Source organism: Eubalaena glacialis, chromosome 2, assembly GCF_028564815.1.
Source record: "Eubalaena glacialis isolate mEubGla1 chromosome 2, mEubGla1.1.hap2.+ XY, whole genome shotgun sequence".
Taxonomy (NCBI): Eukaryota; Metazoa; Chordata; class Mammalia; order Artiodactyla; family Balaenidae; genus Eubalaena; species Eubalaena glacialis.
Genome location: NC_083717.1, coordinates 108,595,672 through 108,612,399, shown reverse-complemented (window position 1 = coordinate 108,612,399; position 16,728 = coordinate 108,595,672). Strand labels below are relative to the sequence as shown.

Here is a 16,728-nt window from a genome sequence, read left to right as displayed (position 1 = left end):
ACATTGCATTTAGCACATTTTGACATATTATATATTCATGTATTTATTCTCTCTTCCCTTCCCTGTGGATTCTAATTTCCATGAAGGCTAGGACTGTATCCTCAGGGCCTTAGAACAGCCCTTGACTCTTGGTAGGTACTCAGTAGCTATTTTTTTTTTTTAGATTAATTTGTGCTTTTATTTGCCAGTATAACTACAGTGGCCTGCAAACTTTTTTGATCTAAAAGGTACATTTTACATCACAATCCAACAAACACACACACATATATAATATGTATACATATATAAAAGTGAAACAAAAGTTTTGCCAAAAACGTCTACCCTGAGTGTTCTTTTTTTTTTAAACCAAGGATGAACTTCACTGACACATCATAATCACCAAAGTCCCCAGTTCATCTTAGGGTTCACTTAAATGAAATGAGTAGTGTTGCACGTTCTACGGGTTTGGACAAAAGTATGGTGACATAAAATCATTATAATGTCATACAAAGTATTTTCACCACTTATAAAAACTTCTGTTCTGTACTCTGTGCATTCATCTCTCCTCTCCCCCCAAACTCTTGGCAACCATTGATCTTTTTATTGTCTCCATAGTTTTGCCTTTTCCAGAATGGCATATAGTTGGAATCTATTTTTTTTTCCTTGAAAAGAGAGGTTCAAAGCCTTTATGTCTGTAAGACTACTCATGGCGCACCCAGGCGTGGACCAGACAGGCTCTAAGGTGGTAAACTCCCCCACTAAATACCGTAGCTTTCCTTCCAATACTGAGCCCTGTCGCACTGGTCCTGCCCAGCAGCCACGTGGAGGTGCAGGGGAACACGTGTTGGGTATTTGCTCATAGGAAGGCCACAAGCTTTGTGCCCCTTCTCACAATGAACCCAGATTCCTGTCGGGTGTGTTGTAAACACACGAGCCATTTCTTCAGGCCCCCTGCTCTGAGCACACCCCAAGTAGCTATTTCTTGGATGAATTAATGAACCAGTTCGGTCCGATAGTTTTCCCGCCACGATCACGAACTCTGTCAGGGTGGCTATGAGCTTCCAGCACGATCAAGAGAAGCTCGCCAGCGAGCCCTCTAAACTCCTTCGACTCCCGTGCCTCTTCAAAGAAAGGCGATGCCCTTTGCAGGGAACTGCAAAAACATCGGTGTTCCCCATTTCATTTCTGCCCCTAAAATTAAACCACAGAATTGACAGCTCAGGCGAACGCAGCGAATAAAAGTATTTAGCAAATTACTTTGTAGTCTGTAAACTAACTAAACTTAACGGATTTTCTCGACTTTATACCACTGTCGCACGGTGGGAGTTCCTAGTAGGCGGGAGCCGGCCCCAACCAGCCAGGATCTGCGCCCTCCCGCCCCCGACAGGATTGGTCCAGGCTCCGCAGGCACCGCCCTGGTCGGGCAGCCGGCGCCCTCGTGGGCGGGGCCGTCCCATGAGGCGCGTGGGAGGAGCGAGGCGGGGAGGCCCGGGCGTCCTCCAGTCCACCGAGCTCAGGATTGGCTGAGGTTCGGCAGGCACCGCCGCGGCCGGGCATCCGCCCGCATATGGGCGGGGTTGTCCCGTGAGGCGCGTGGGGCAGGCGGGGCTGGGGCTGGGGCTGGGCTGGGCTGGGCTGGGCTGGGCTGGGGCTTGGCTTGGGGCTGGTGTTGGGGATGCTGCAGCTGGGCCGACCTGCGGGACTTGAGCCTTGGCCTGAGGGATGGCCAACGTGCGGGTGGCCGTGAGAGTCCGGCCCCTCAGCAAAAGGTGAGTCTAGGCGGGAGGGGGCGCCTGAGGCGTCAAACGAGCTGAGAGGAGGGCGAGGTCCTCGCCTCTCCCTCCAGTGATTCTGGCGCGGAGAAATCAGACACAAAGTGGCCCAAGGGTCCAGCGTCCGGAAACTAAAAGCCTGGCGGGACAAAGTCTCGCTCGGGTTGGGTTTTCGATAGTGCCCTGAATGGCGGGTAGCGGTTAGTGGATGGCCTCAGGGTGGCCTACCCTGTGTCCCTGGAGTCCTGCCAGCAGGAGTTTTGAGGGGCCGCGGCTCAAGTCTTTTTTTGTTTTTTTAACATCTTTATTGGAGTATAATTGCTTTACAATGGTGTGTTAGTTTCTGCTTTATAACAAAGTGAATCAGCTATACGCATACATATATCCCCATATCCCCTCCTTCTTGCGTCTCCCTCCCACCCTCCCTATCCCACCCCTCTAGGTGGTCACAAAGCACCGAGCTGCTCTCCCTGTGCTATGCAGCTGCTTCCCATTAGCTGTTTTACCTTTGGTAGTGTATATATGTCCATGCCACTCTCTCACTTCGTCCCAGCTTACCCTTCCCCCTCCCCACATCAAGTCCATTCTCTACATCTGCGTCTTTATTCCTGTCCTGCCCCTAGGTTCTTCAGAACCTTTTTTTTTTTAAATTTTTTATTCCATATATATGTGTTAGCATACGGTATTTGTTTTTCTCTTTCTTGATGCATGGTGTGGGCCTTTCTCCCTGGGTACACCGAGAAGGGCTGGGAAAGTATCTCACGTGTGGGAGAGGGATCGGGCGGTCTCCTGTCTCTTCTTGGTGGCTCTGGCGTACCTGTGAGGAATGGGGCAGAATTGTGTGCGTCCCTGAGTGCACATGGGTTTCTTTGTGAAGATGTGGAGGAAAGCAGGTTGTAAGGTATGAGAGGGAAACGGAGGCTCAGAGAGATGGTGGTTTCATTCGGTGCTCGACAGCAGAACTGGGAAGAAGGGGAAGTCATTTTAACCCCTTCCCTCAACGTAGTCAGTGCCCATTTCCTCATGCGTGAATCTGATCCTGCACTTCTCAGCTGTTGAGGCATCCAGGGTCCAGCCGCATAATTTATTTCCCTTCTGACTGATTTTCCACTCATAGGTTTGGAAAGTCAGGGAAGGCTTCACAGAAGGGTTGGTGCTTGAACCCAAATGCTTTTAAAAGAGCTGCTAGAGTCTGCTGACAGGTGGAGAAGGTGTAAAGAGCCCTCTGTGTGAGAACACTGAGAGCGAAGGACTTAGGCTGTTAGGAAACAGAAACGTTTCAGTTGTTTGAGGAGAGGGTGTGTGGAGGGAGATGAGTGGTAGGAGATAAAGCTGGCAGAATGTGGTTTGGGACCTGAAGGCACATATTGGAACTATTTGGGAGGCACAGACTCAGTTAACAAAGTCATTGGATCTTATGTGGTACTTGGCAAGAAATCTTAGAGGTCAAGCTTCCATTTTTAATTTTTCCAGATGAGAAAATGGTCTTGTTTAAGATCTAAAAGTAGGTAAGAGCCGGGATTCCTTTCACCAGACCAAGCCGCTCCTTCCTGAGATAACGGAAAAGTTGGACTTCTTTCTCAGATGCCTGTTTGCTCAGTAGGACTAGAATAGACCATCAGTAAAATGATAATATGGGAAATGGCTTTGGTGCCCTCCCTTCTACCTCACAGTTGTTTCCCATAATCAGAAAATCCATGTCTCGTTATAAGATGCTGCCCCTTGTTTGTCCCAAATCATCCAACATTGAGAGAACATGTTTTCTTCTGCCAATACTGTAGGCTCTGGAACACTAGCCACTGCCCTGGCAAAAGTTACTTTTCATGCACTATATTCCCTTTCTGTGCTCTTCTTTTTAAATCCGTGAAGTAGTGTAACTTCTTTAATGGGTTTTTTTGTGAAGATCAAATGAAAGGGTATATTAAAAATACTTAGAACAGAGCCTGGCTCATTTTAAGTGTCCAGTGAAGTGCTAGCTATATAATTTTTAACAGCTGCTTTTATTCCTCCCTCTTCTTAGCTGTCTTTTTTTTTTTTTTTTTAAGTTTTACAAATGAATAGATCAGTGGAAATGGCTGGGTTATTTTCTCCTCTAGGGCAGTGATTCTCAAATTATAGGAGACATACAGTCCACCTGGGAAGCTTGTTATACTGCAAGTTGTTAACAGGAGTTCCAATTAACTAGCCCCACCTTCTCCCATAATTCTGATGAAGGTAACCTGTGGACCACGCTTTGAGAAACACTGTCCTAGGAGTAAACGTGTAACGGAGGATTTATTCCTGTGCAAAATCTTTAACCCTAAGGAATGAATGCCTGTTGGTAGAATTCAGGACCCAGAGGCATCAGTAGACTTCCTTTGAGCTGTGTGCAGTCCGCTGCCCAGTTGAGGTTGGTGCCCTTTCTTTCTCTTCTGCTCAACTTTAATTTGTCCTCATTTTGTTTTAGAATATTTTGGAACCACTAGATTACCAATGGCAGTGGTCCAGGCAGGGGAGGGGCAGCATCTCACCCACTTTTAGTGTCATATCTTTCTGTCAAGAGGTCAAGTTCAAGACCCTTTTTTCTTTTGGCTGCTTTATGCTAAAAAGTCCTAGATAAATCCTCAAAAGAGGGCTTACTTTAAAAAATTAAATAGATTTGCAAACGTTATTGCATATTTTCCCCCTTATTTTCTTTATTGTCCAAATTTACTATAACCTGTGTATTTTATAATGGGTGGAGGGAGAATAAAACCTACTTGTAAATGCAGAAAGGAAAAAAAATTATCTTAACACCAAAGATGAAAGATTTTCTTTGGGAGAGCTGAGGGCTGGGGGCAGGAGGTGTAGTTTTATGATCCTGGGGGACAAAGAATATCCCTGCTGCCTTAAGTACTGTCTTGTATGAAATGTGAAAGAAAGAGCATCAGCGCCTTGAGGAAATTTAAGTAACAGAAATGTCATCACCTGGGAGAGGGAAATTTTTTATCCAGGGCTTTATCCCAAGCACACTGACAGGTTTAAAAAAATAATCTTAAATGTAAAGACCCCTGTCTCACTGTGCACCCCTTGCCCCCCCCCCCAGCCCCCAAATCCTCAAGGTCACATCCTGGTAACCCTGAGGAAAGATAAAAATGAGACTGAATATATTTGCTCAACTTTCAGGTCTCAGGCCAGGAGTAATTTAATTGATAACTTTCTTTGTAGTAGAAAAAGTGCCAATGAGTTAACTCTCATCTATTAACATTCTGACCTTAAGCACTTTAGCTAAGTTCTTTATGCTGTGAAAAAGGATTTCATATCTAGAATGGAGTGTATTCCATTCGTTTTGGCCTTAAGGTATGTGGATCATGTGGATTAAACCCCTTAAAGTGAATTTAGGGGTTGGATAGTTGTTAGCAGTGTTACTACAGAACTGCAGTTTAGGAAGATTCTTAAGGATCTTGGCTCTCATTCTGATTTAGGAAGACATAAGGAAAGGATTTGGGAAGCATGTTCTCAGGTCTCAACAGACAGGACTCCAAAACCTTTTTCGTTACTTTCTGTGCTCAGAATATCAGAGAAAATGAGAAGTGATGCCATGCTGTGTGCTGAGCAGAGGATATTCTCCATGGTTTCCAAGCCTGATTTTTAGGTCATATGGCTTTGTGGTTAGACAGATCTGGGTTGAAATTTCAGCTCTGCCACTGCTAGCTGTGTGACCTTGGACAAGTTACATAATTTCTCTCAGCCTTAGTCTTCGTTCTGAAAAAATGAAGATATGTTAGGAAGCTATGTCAGGAGGGTGTGTTAAGAGGATTGCATAAGATGAAGTATAGTACATACTCTACTTAATACAGTGCCTGGCACATAGAGGGTGCCCAACAACGGTGACTCTTCACTGTTCCCAAGCCAAATTCTAATAATCCAGGGAAGCGTGCCAACTAGGGGACTGCTTGATATGATGCTGATAGCCATTTATGGAGACGGACACCCCAGTTATGGAGACAGCAATAGGGAAACACTTTGTCCCAATAGCGCTGTTCTCAGCTGCTCTTTTCTTTCTTTTTTTAAAAAATAAATGTATTTATTTATTTTTGGCTGCGTTGGGTCTTTGTTGCTGTGTGTGGGCTTTCTCTAGTCGCGGCGAGCGGGGTCTACTCTTCGTCGTGGTGCGCAGGCTTCTCATTGCGGTGGCTTCTCTTGTTGCAGAGCACGGGCTCTAGAGCGCAGGCTCAGTAGTTGTGGCGCACGGGCTTAGTTGCTACGCGGCATGTGGGATCTTCCCAGACCAGGGCTCAAACCCGTGTCCCCTGCATTGGCAGGTGGATTCTTAACCACTGTGCCACCAAGGAAGTGCCTCTTTTCTTGATTAACTTAAAGAAGCAATATTTCTTCTCATATGGGTTGTGTTTTGTTTCTAGGGAGACCAAAGAAGGGGGAAGAATTATTGTGGAAGTTGATGGCAAAGTGGCAAAAATCAGGAATTTAAAGGTAAGCCTGAAATTGTTTTCCTTTTTCTTTCCACTGAGGAGCTAGTATTATTACAGGGCTTCTGCGGGTGAAGGTGGGTATGTGAATGTGTTTAGAGAGGGGGATTGGGAGAGGGAAGGGCAGATAAGGGGAACTGTGGGAAGAGCTTTGAGCAACCACAAAGCAAATATAAAAATACACCAGGAAAGAAGTTCCAGGGATGTGGCTGCTGCAGCCCACATCAGTGGGGTACAGCTGTTTTGGAAACTGGTCAGTGGTTGTTCTGAAAGTAAACACTAGGAGTGTTATGGGGGCTGTGGCCAGCTTAAATCATGGTGGGGACAATCCATACGTATATTTAACTCACCCGACCACCAATTAGACTTTGGCTCAAGCCTCTTATTGGATATCACTTCATCTAGAAGCATTACCAGGGCTTTTAGTATGCATCTACTAATGCAGGACTCTTTTTTTGGCCATAGTGAAGGCCAAGTAAGAGACTTTAGATCTCAGAAGAGAGTCGGTCACTAGCCCGAGTCTTGCTACAAATTCTCTTTTACAGATCTGACTGATCTTTGAGTCACGATTGGACAAATACTGGCAACTTCCTCCTCCACCTCTCACCCCTTCCTAGGGCTAATTTCCTCCATCCCATTCCTCCATTTCCCAGGCCAGTGGAAGTGGAAGGGATTCTTTCGAAAGAACAAATGGCCCTTGAGCAGTGGAGAGGGGCAGGACAGCCGGCCATGTGACTATTGCTGTGGTCAGCTTGCAGGTGGTACTCAGCATTCCTGGGAGCTGAGGAAGCTGACTTGCAGGATGAAGGTTATCTGGATCCCAGGGCCCCCAGCCATGCCCACTCTTGTGTTACTCCTATGATGTGATCTGTTTCCTTTTGTCAGTAGCTCTCTGCTGAAAGAGAAGCCTGCCAGACTTTCAACAGAAGCTCCCTGGGGACAAAAGACCTTTCATTCTCTGCTGTCTCTTATTTATGTCTCTGTTGCCTAATCACTTCAGCTGCTTTGTTCTGAGAGCCCATATTTTTGGTTAAGAGTAAATTCTGGCCAAGATCAAACTCTAATCTGCCCCCTGCACACCTCGCTGACTGCTTACTTCCCTGAGGCCAGTTATTCACTAAGAATCTCTTAGTCATTCTGGCAGCCTCATTCTATTGTGGCTTATGGTACCTAGTTGAAGGGATTGTTTCTCCCTGTCCAGAGTCTAAATTTTAAATAGTAAGATAGGCATTTCTGTGAATAATGCCATTCTCCCCAGTACCTGGAGGTCAGTACAGTTCCAAGCTCTGGCTCTGCCCTCATCTACCTTGGGCAGTTGGAGTGGTCCTAACTCTTCTGTCCAACATGCTTTCTCATTCACTGGGGGTGGATACCCCAAGGACCTCTGTGTTTGCCCTAGGTTGATAGAGCCTGTCAGGCCCAGAGACTGAATTACTCATGCACTACCAGTATCTTCTACAGAAATACTTAGAGAAGAAATGATACAAGAAGAAGAGGCCCAGAGAAGGAAAGGATTTTTCTCCCAAGCTGTCTTATGCCTCATAGGGCTGGTTCCTATGTGGGTTGATATGTGATAGTATGATAGACAGGCATTTAATTCTCTGGGGCTTCATTGTACCTAACAAGATGAAGACAAATGTTACTTTTTCTTTTTCTGGTAGATATGATAAAGATTCTCATGATCAGTCCAGGTATCTCTAGCTACAGCAGAGAGGAATCAAGTGCCACTGGCCAGATTCTGATATTATAGTAGAGAAGACACTGGATCCTATGTTTGATTTTAGGTGGACGGTCGACCCAGTGGCTTTGGCGACTCCCGGGAGAAGGTTGTGGCATTTGGCTTTGATTACTGCTACTGGTCAGTCAACCCAGAGGACCCCCAGTATGCATCTCAGGATGTGGTAATGTCATTTTTCCTTCACTCTCCCCAGGTCTTTATAATTGGATAGTTATTGGGAAATTAACATGGAATCTGGGCCCTGGCTATTTCTTACTTACGGTAGTTTGGTCAGAAACTAATGATGTTTTGATCTGGGAAGTGGTAGTGAGAGGCATCAGTTGCAGAAAGAGCAAAGGAGATAAGAAAAGACTGCTTGTTGAGGGCACGGAAATTGACTAGTGTCCATTTAGGCTTGGACCTCCGTCTGATTCAGATGGGTACGCGGTAGTTCAGGCAGTGTTCTGCTCCTGTGGTAGGTGAATGGGCTCACCTCAAACTTGACCTTGTGTTGTATGCAGCAGAAGGGCCCATGAGTCATAGAGACTGGTATCTTCTTTGAGTCTTAGGCTTGTGCTCCTAGGCCGAGTGTAAAGGGCTGGACAGCTATTCTGCCAACCTGCAATGTATGTAAGAGGTGAATTCTGTTCATCTGCTGAGGATTAAGAGGATGAGCCAAGCCTTTACTGGCTGGTGCTGTAGGTCACCCTTCCTGCTGATTAGCTCTCCCATAAGTTTCTGAGGCAGCAGGTCTGGCCAGGTGGGTCTACAGGACTTCTCTCTGTTTCTGTGAAGCAGCAGCCTTGTCCTGGTTGGAGCACTGTCAAAGGTCATGCATTTAGTCCCCATGACGTCCAGCAAGCCTTGCCTGATTCAAGTCTGTGACCACAGACAATAGTCCTCATCCTAGCAGCTGCCAGGGTCCTTTCTAAAATTAGAAAAATCATTTATTTGGCCTTTCAGATGTTCTTTCTTACATGTGAAAGAGAATACTAGAGGAATATGTCTTTAGGAAAAAACATTGAAAATGGAAAAATTTGGGGGAGAACCCTAGACACCCATTGCCTATCAGTGCATACATCTTTGAATAAAAAGCCAAAGTGTGTTTTCTGCTAAGTATGTTAGTCTTTTGTGAAACTTTTCCTAATTATGCCAAAGAAACAATGTTATCAAGCCTGAGTGACTTGGAGGACAGCATAGGCATACCTCCTTTTATTGCACTTTGCTTTATTGCCTTAATGGATACTGCATTTTTTACAAATTGAAGGTTTGTGGCAACCCTGCATCAAGCAAGTCTATCCGTGCCATTTTTCATAACATTTATTCACTTCGTGTCTCTGTGTCATATTTTGGTAATTCTCGTAATATTTATAACTTTTTCATTATTGTTATATTTTTTATGATGATCCCCGGTCAGTGATCTTTGATGTCGCCACTATGACTCACTGAAGGCTCAGATGATGGTTAGCATTTTTTAGTCATAAAGAATTTTCAAATTAAGGTATGTTCAGTGTTTTTTAGACATAACGCTATTGCACACTTAGTAGATTGCAGTATAGTGTAAACATGACTTTTGTGTGCACTTGGAAACCAAAAAATTCATGTGACTGGCTTTGTTGCAATTATTTGCTTTATTGTGTTGGTCTGGAAGCAGACCTCCGAGGTCTGCCTGTACTGATTTTCTGCTGATGCAGACTTCTGAAGATGGTTGGACTTCTGAAGATGATTGGACTTCTAAAGATGATTGGGTAATTCTAAACCATGGAAGTATAATTCCCCATCCTTCCCTTTTGAGGGGAACATGTGGAAACAAGACCCTAGACCACTGTGGGATTTGTTGTTTCAGTGGGTCCCTTCTATTATAATATGAGCACCCCACTTTTGTAGTCACAATGTGTTTGCTGTAAATGCTCAGCAGAAAGGGGCAGTGTGGGTATTACCTGGCCCCTACCAAGTCTTCTCCATCCTTTGGAGGATGAGGGCACTGGCAGGTCCAGGCTTATCTTGTGGCCCTTGACTCTTATCCCAGCACTCAAGCAGGTATGAGGTATCTGGTTACTGGTGTTTGTATTGTTCCACTGAGATCCTCCAAGAAGAGCCAGGAAAGGAAGTGACTCTCAAATAAGAGCATGGGACTCCTAAAGCAGTTCACCGTTGTGACTGTATTTGTGGTATCGAAGACAGTGGTCTTTCTATTAGCAGAAGGTGTGAGCATTCTGATGGCTCTTTCCATCCTTCTTGACCATAGCATACTTAGGACTGTTCTGTACGTAAGAAACATTAACTATTTTGTGTAACATTTGATAGATAATCTGGGAAGTATGTGTAAACAAAACAAAACTACATATCTATATCTATATATCAGCAAGCTCAGGTATAATTTTGGTATGAGGCTCACTTTTTATATTTATGTAGCTTAAGTGTATAAAAATAACCTAGTGGAAACCCAGAAGCCCGTAGAGGAGGGGAATTCATAAATATGATTCCTCTTCTGTTGCCTGATTTGAAGTTCAGTGGAAAGATCAAATGGCATTTGGACAGGAAGCCTGTGCAGAGAGATAAAACCAGTGTCTCCTAAGGTTTATTCTGGCTTGTTTACTAATTGTCTAAGGCACTCATTGGTCAGGTTACGAGAGGGAAGGAAAGGAATCTCTGTCACAGGCTGGAGAAGGGCCAGAGGTCCCAGAATGGTGGCAAGACTCACATCCACATGATTTGGTTGGAGGGACTCATCGCTTTGACACAGAAATTGGAGCCCAGTCTCAACCCTAATCATTACGGCTCTGAGGTCACCAGGGGTAGGAAAGGCAGATTATCGTAAAATCATAGGACTTGGCATAAGAAAGCATTTAGATGTCATCTGTTTCATCCTCTCCCGAAGTACATCAATCCTCTCTACTGTCTTTGTGATCGTATTTTGGGGGGTGGGGGGAGAGGGGCCAGTCTTATTGAAGTATAATTTTGGTACAGTAAAATTCACCGTTTAGTGTACAGTGTACAGTTCTGTGAGTTTTGACAAACACGTACAGTTGTATAACTTACACTACAATAAGTATATAAAACAGTGCATCATCCCCCAAATTCCTTCATGTCCCTTTGTAGTCAGACTGTTCTTACCCGCCCAGCCCCTGACAACTGCTGATCTGTTTTCTTACCTACAGTTTTGTCTGTTCCATAATGTTGTATAAATGTAATAAAATAGTAGGTAGCCTTTTGAGTCTGGCTTACTTCACTTAGCATGACATATCAATACTTGATATTCACCTCTGCTGTTGTGTGTACCATGTATCATTCTGATCTGTTCAGACTCATTTACATCATCTTCTTGCCCTAAAGGAATCTCATGGCTTTGGAAACACTCTTAATTGCAAAGAGTAAGGGACCAAGTCCCTGGAGGACTGTGCCTCCTTTTGTGAAGGAAGGACTGTCATCACCCTCAGAAGTACAGCACTGATTTCAGAATATCCAGATATCTGAGGGGAAATTTTCCCCACTGGCCTTAGGGGGATTTTGAGCAACATGATAAGGCATTGCTTGATGGTTGTTGACAAGAAGTCACATGTTCAGTGTTGGTGTTGCCTTCTCCTCATAGTTTCTTAGAGTGTTAGAACTTGAAGGGAACTTAGCAGTCATCTAGGCCAGGCTTCCCCAACCTTAGCACTGTTGATATTTTGGCTGGTTAATTCTTTGTTGTAGGGAGTCTGTCCTGGGCATTGTAGGATCTTTAGCAGCATCCCTGGCCTCTACCCATTAGGTGCCGGTAGCAGTCCCAATCGTGACAATCAAAAATGTTTCCAGGCAAGACCCACTCATCTAGGCCACCCTCTCGTGTTCCAGATACAGCATGTAACTTACATGGACTTATACGGGCAGTTAATGCCAAAGTGGGACTGGACCCTTGCTTGCTGTGGTGGCCTTTGCATTGCATTGTACCACTCTACCTCCCTCTCTTTATGTTTATGTTACAGCCTCAAAAGATAGGTTCAAGATTAAAATTCCTTTGTGCTTTAGCACTTCCCAGTCCTTAGTGGTGACACACTTGAACACATAGATCAGGTGTCAACAAATATGAGCCTCTAGAGAGCAAATCAGCTACTGCAAGTTCTGCTGAGAGGCAGCTTCTTTGTTAAATATCTGTACACTCTAAATGTTTATCATTTCATTTGACTTTCTTCCAAAATCTATTAACCCTATATTATTTACTCCATTTTATAGATAAGGAAACTGAGCCACAGAAAGGCTACAAGACTTGCCTGAGTCACTTAGCCAGTAAGTGGTAGAGCAGGGATTCAAACCCAAGACTGTCCGGCTCTAAGTTGTGTGTCGTGTCCACCAAGCCTCACTGACTCTCAAAATTAAACAAATCTCATTTAGTCTGCTAGTGACCTGGTCCTCTCTTTATGCATATTATCTGATTTAATCCCTTCAACAGCCTGAAAGGTAGAAGATTTTATTCTTCTTCTATAGTTGAGGAAATTTAGGATTAGAGAGATTACATGATCTGCCCAAAGTCACACAGTAAGAAAATGAGTCTTAGATTTGAACACAGGATCATCTGAATGCAAAGTTCATATTCTTTACTAAACTACAGTGTAAAAAAGATAAAAAGAGGGATATAGGAAAAGGAAGAGATGGAAAGTTGAGGAGAGAGGGTGAAGGGAAAGAGAGAGAGAGAGAAAAGGTTATAGTGAATGGGGACTAGCAGGGGATTATACTACCTGACTTGTCCATTACCCCACGACCCTGATGTCATCAGCATCCTATTTTTTTTTTAAATTTATTTATTTTGGCTGTGTTTTGGGTCTTTGTTGCTGTGTGCGGGCTTTCTCTGGTTGCGGTGAGCAGGGGCTACTCTTTGTTGCAGTGCGCGGGCTTCTTATTGCGGTAGCTTCTCTTGTTGCGGAGCGTGGACTCTAGGCGCGCAGGCTTCAGTAGTTGTGACACGCGGGCTCAGTAGTTGTGGCTCGCGGGCTCTAGAGCGCAGGCTCAGTAGTTTTGGTGCACGGGCTTAGTTACTCCGCGGCATGTGGGATCTTCCCGGAGCAGGGCTCGAACCCGTGTCTCCTACGTTGACAGGCGGATTCTTAACCACTGCACCACCAGGGAAGTCCCCAGCATCCAATTCTTAAGGGAGGTCATTACTGACCTAATTGTGTTTTCAGTCTTTATTAACATTTGGACTTGCAGCCAAGGCTTTTCTTAAAAATTGACCTGCATTTTATCTGCCTTGAATCTATATTAATCGGCTTCTTCTCTTGAAGTTAGACCTGGATTTGAATTCAGGCACAGCCACTTACCAGCTGGCTTACTTTGGGACAAGTTACTTAACCTCTCTGAGTCCTAGTCTCTTCAACTTGAGTTACTGTGAAGAGGAAACAAATAATCATGTGAAGTGTTCAGCCCAGGGCTTGACAGCTAAAAGTGGAATAAGTGAGGTCATGAGTGCTGTGGCTTGGGTCCCTGTTGTGATTACCACTATCACAGTACAGGAGAAGAGAGGCCCATGCTTCTTTCTAAGAGCTGAACTAGATTTGAAAATCTCTTCTTTGTATCTGGTTGTGATCCCTTCTGGGATCAGCACACTCCACTTGGAAAGTTAACTTCCCTCCCTTCCTCCTGGACAGGAACATCTGTTGGAGCGGGAGTCCTCTGCAAAAGCATTTTGTGTTTGGGTGATTGTATGTTTGTAAAACTTTCCATGAGGAGCATTAGCTCAGCTTTACCCACCAAGGACTGTGAGTGGCTGTCAAAACAAGTGTAGACTGAGTCAACAGAAAGTACGTCAGGAACAAAAAGCTACCCAGCCCTTGTGGGACATAATTGCTTCTATTCTCCTGGGAATCTTTATTTTAAAATGCTCTGTTATTTGGCTAAAACACAATAGTTAAAACACTTGTAGCTTTTCTAGATGAAATATCATGTGAGTGAGCAGAGATTTCCTCCCCACAGCCACCAAATTCAAAACTGAAATTATAGCAGCAATGTGATTATGCTTGCTGTTGTTTTAACACTGTTTCATCTCCATAATACACTGAACACCAAACAACGCACAGAGAACATCCATTGCTTACCCCCAAAGAGCCCTGCCAACGGGCAAGGTGGGGAAGAGTGTGTGTGTGTGTGTGTGTGTGTGTGTTTGCTCGTGCATGTGTATTTGTGTTACAGGTTCTTTGGTGAGTATTTTCTCCAGCTCCGGACTTCAGCGTGAGGATGTTAGGAACTTGGAGAGGCTTCAGAGGAAAACCCCACACACCGCAAAATGATTAAAGGGCTGGCTGCAGGAACCAAGAGGAAAGCCACTGTCAGTGTAGTGTACCTCATGTGCATTCTGCATGGGATTATTTAATGAAGGAATGTTGCTCCGGAGACAGGAAGACAGGTAATAATAATGCTCTACAGGTACAGAACATGATGATTTTAATAGTTTATGGAGCATTAGAACCAGCTGGTCTTCATTGCCATTAGGAGAAAATAGAGGATTTCAGATTAAATTGCAGAGGATTGTTTATAAAGACATGAAGAGTAACTTGTGCAGAGTTTTTGAATCTGGATATGTGGCACCTAAATAGTTTGACTTTAGAATTCCAGAATGTTGGTGTTAGAAGAAATGCTAGAGACCATCATGACACGTATTTTAAAGATGAAGGCCCTAGAGAGACAAAAATAGTAGTTACAGGATTTTTTTTTCTTTTTGGCCGGTCCAGAGTTGTGCTTGGTGTTGCAGGGAAATGCCTGTTGCTTATTCCAGTGACGGGATCATGAACTGCAACACATAGTTTCCTGCAGGGCAGGAAGTGTGCTGCTTAGCAGAATCCCAAGGAAAGATCTTGTTCTTGAGACTGGGCCTATCCCTGGCTCTGTACTCGTCAAGGTGAGGAAATTACACGATTGCCATCTAGTAGTATGGGGGTGGGAAGGTATTGAGTGACTATTATCATAGGTTCTGTAACGTGACCAGGCTGGGGCTAGTTTCTGCTGCCACAGAAGCAGCATTTCTGTCTGGGGACTGCAGCGCATTATAAGATGAAGACAAGTGATCTATGATCTCCTGCTTCGGAAAGTTAAGTAGGGCGAAGTGGAGAGGGGTATGGCTGTCACTTCTTCTGTATCTCCTGAACTTGGAGTATGAATGAAGGCTTTGGGGAAAGAGGAAAGAAGGTGGAAGAGCTACTGAAACTGAAGAGGGACCTTGGAGGAGCAAGAGGAGGGGCAAACATGAAGAAGAAACTAAGGTGAGAAGGAATTTGAGAGTTCACAGAGGGGTTAGGGGTATATCACTTTTTACAGTAGATATTATGATCTCCAATTTAGGTACAGGAGCAGGCTCAAATAGGTTGAGTAGCTTGCTTGAAGGTCACACAACCAAGTGGTGGAACCAGCATTCAAACCTTTGACTGTGTGATTCCAAAGTCCAAGCTCTCAAATGCTGCACCACACACAGCTCTATTTATTTCTGTATTTCCAGTGCTGCACATCCTAAATGATCAGTTAATGGTTATTGGGTTGATAATTCAATTTATGGCTCAGTGGATAAGTGATAAGTTAGCACTCTGTCTTCTTGAATCTTGCTGTCTGTGCCTTCTTGAATCTTGCTGCCTGTTTTGAGGAGGCCTTGCAGTTTGCCTAAGTTGGAGAACCATAGACATCTATGAATTTCTCTGTGCATCCCTTTCCCTAATGCATGTATGTGCTGGGGCAGCTGGGGAGCGTGTGGGCGTCAAAGGATTTTCTCATGAATATTTGCAGAGCTGTGTACATTCCATCGCTAGTGCTATTTCTTCCCAACCAAGATGGAGGCAGAAGTTGAAGGGAGAGAAGTTTATAAGAAAAAGCCTTTTTGTGCAATAATTGGATGGGGCTCTTCTGGCATGAGTGGGGGAAGGGAGATTACCATGAGTGCTTCATTTCAGTAAGTTCCCTCTGCCAATAGCACAGCTGCTCAGCTCCATAAGCATGTCCATGGGCTGGATTTTAAAGGAATAAGGTCATTCTTTTGGCTTCTTCTAACTCATTTTTTCCCCTCTCTAGAAACTTGATTATGAATTTTTAAAGGGTAGCTTTTAGACTCATAGAAAAATCTGAAGAACAGAGATCCTTGACACTTAATGCTTGCCGTTGGTGCTGGGTGCCTTTACAAAAATGAATGCAGAAACTAGAGAAATCTTTTAAAATGCAACAGCTTGTTTAGATTCTTTTTTCTCCTCTGTGAGTCAAGGGTAACAGGAATTTCTGTTTGTATCTGGAGTCCTTGAGATTTAGGCTTGGGAGAGAGGTTATCTGTAGGGGCGGCATGCCCAAATTTTGATACTCAACTGGAAACCTGGTGCAGCCTAAGCATAAATACAGATAGAGGTCCTGAGCTAGGTGTCCTTGATGTTCCCCAGAAGTTCTCTTGCTTGCATCTGCAGTGCTGAGAAGTTGCTCTATACTCCGCTCCCTTTACACTTGAATTTGTCCTGGGTTTATAAGGATTGTCAATTAATTGCTTGAAGAAATGATGATGGAGGTGATCACTTTGAGGGTCTTTGGAAAAACTGATTTGCAAAATCATGTGAACAAGAGGATATAAAATGAAGTACAGCCCTTTGAACAAAAGGTCTGTGTGTCCACCACAGCAGATGTGTGCACAGGCAGACTGATAACAGTAGCCTTCTCCAGAGGAAGCCACCTGGTCTGCATCACCAGGTGCTAAATTCTCTCCCACATACTTGCACAGTAAGCCTGTGTCCAAGTCCCCTCTCAGCACCTTTCAATGGTCCTCTGTTTGGGGGAGCCAGTCCAGCTGACCAACAAAAGGCCCCTTCTAAGTGCA

At 44.4% G+C, this 16,728-nt stretch overlaps 1 protein-coding gene and 1 non-coding gene across 2 annotated transcripts in view; one reads left to right on the top strand and one right to left on the bottom strand.

The window, feature by feature from the left end:
• Positions 1 to 818: 818 nt before the first annotated feature.
• On the bottom strand, positions 819 to 948 carry LOC133086079 (small nucleolar RNA SNORA11). Its single transcript, XR_009699860.1, has one exon. It is a non-coding gene; the product is annotated as a small nucleolar RNA SNORA11 (small nucleolar RNA).
• Positions 949 to 1,701: 753 nt separating this feature from the next.
• The window catches only part of STARD9 (StAR related lipid transfer domain containing 9), a 134,360-nt gene continuing 119,333 nt past the window's right edge, over positions 1,702 to 16,728 (top strand). The window contains 3 exon segments of the mRNA XM_061180415.1: positions 1,702 to 1,748; positions 6,134 to 6,203; positions 7,984 to 8,100. Coding sequence (XP_061036398.1) covers positions 1,702 to 1,748; positions 6,134 to 6,203; positions 7,984 to 8,100 — 234 coding nt within the window.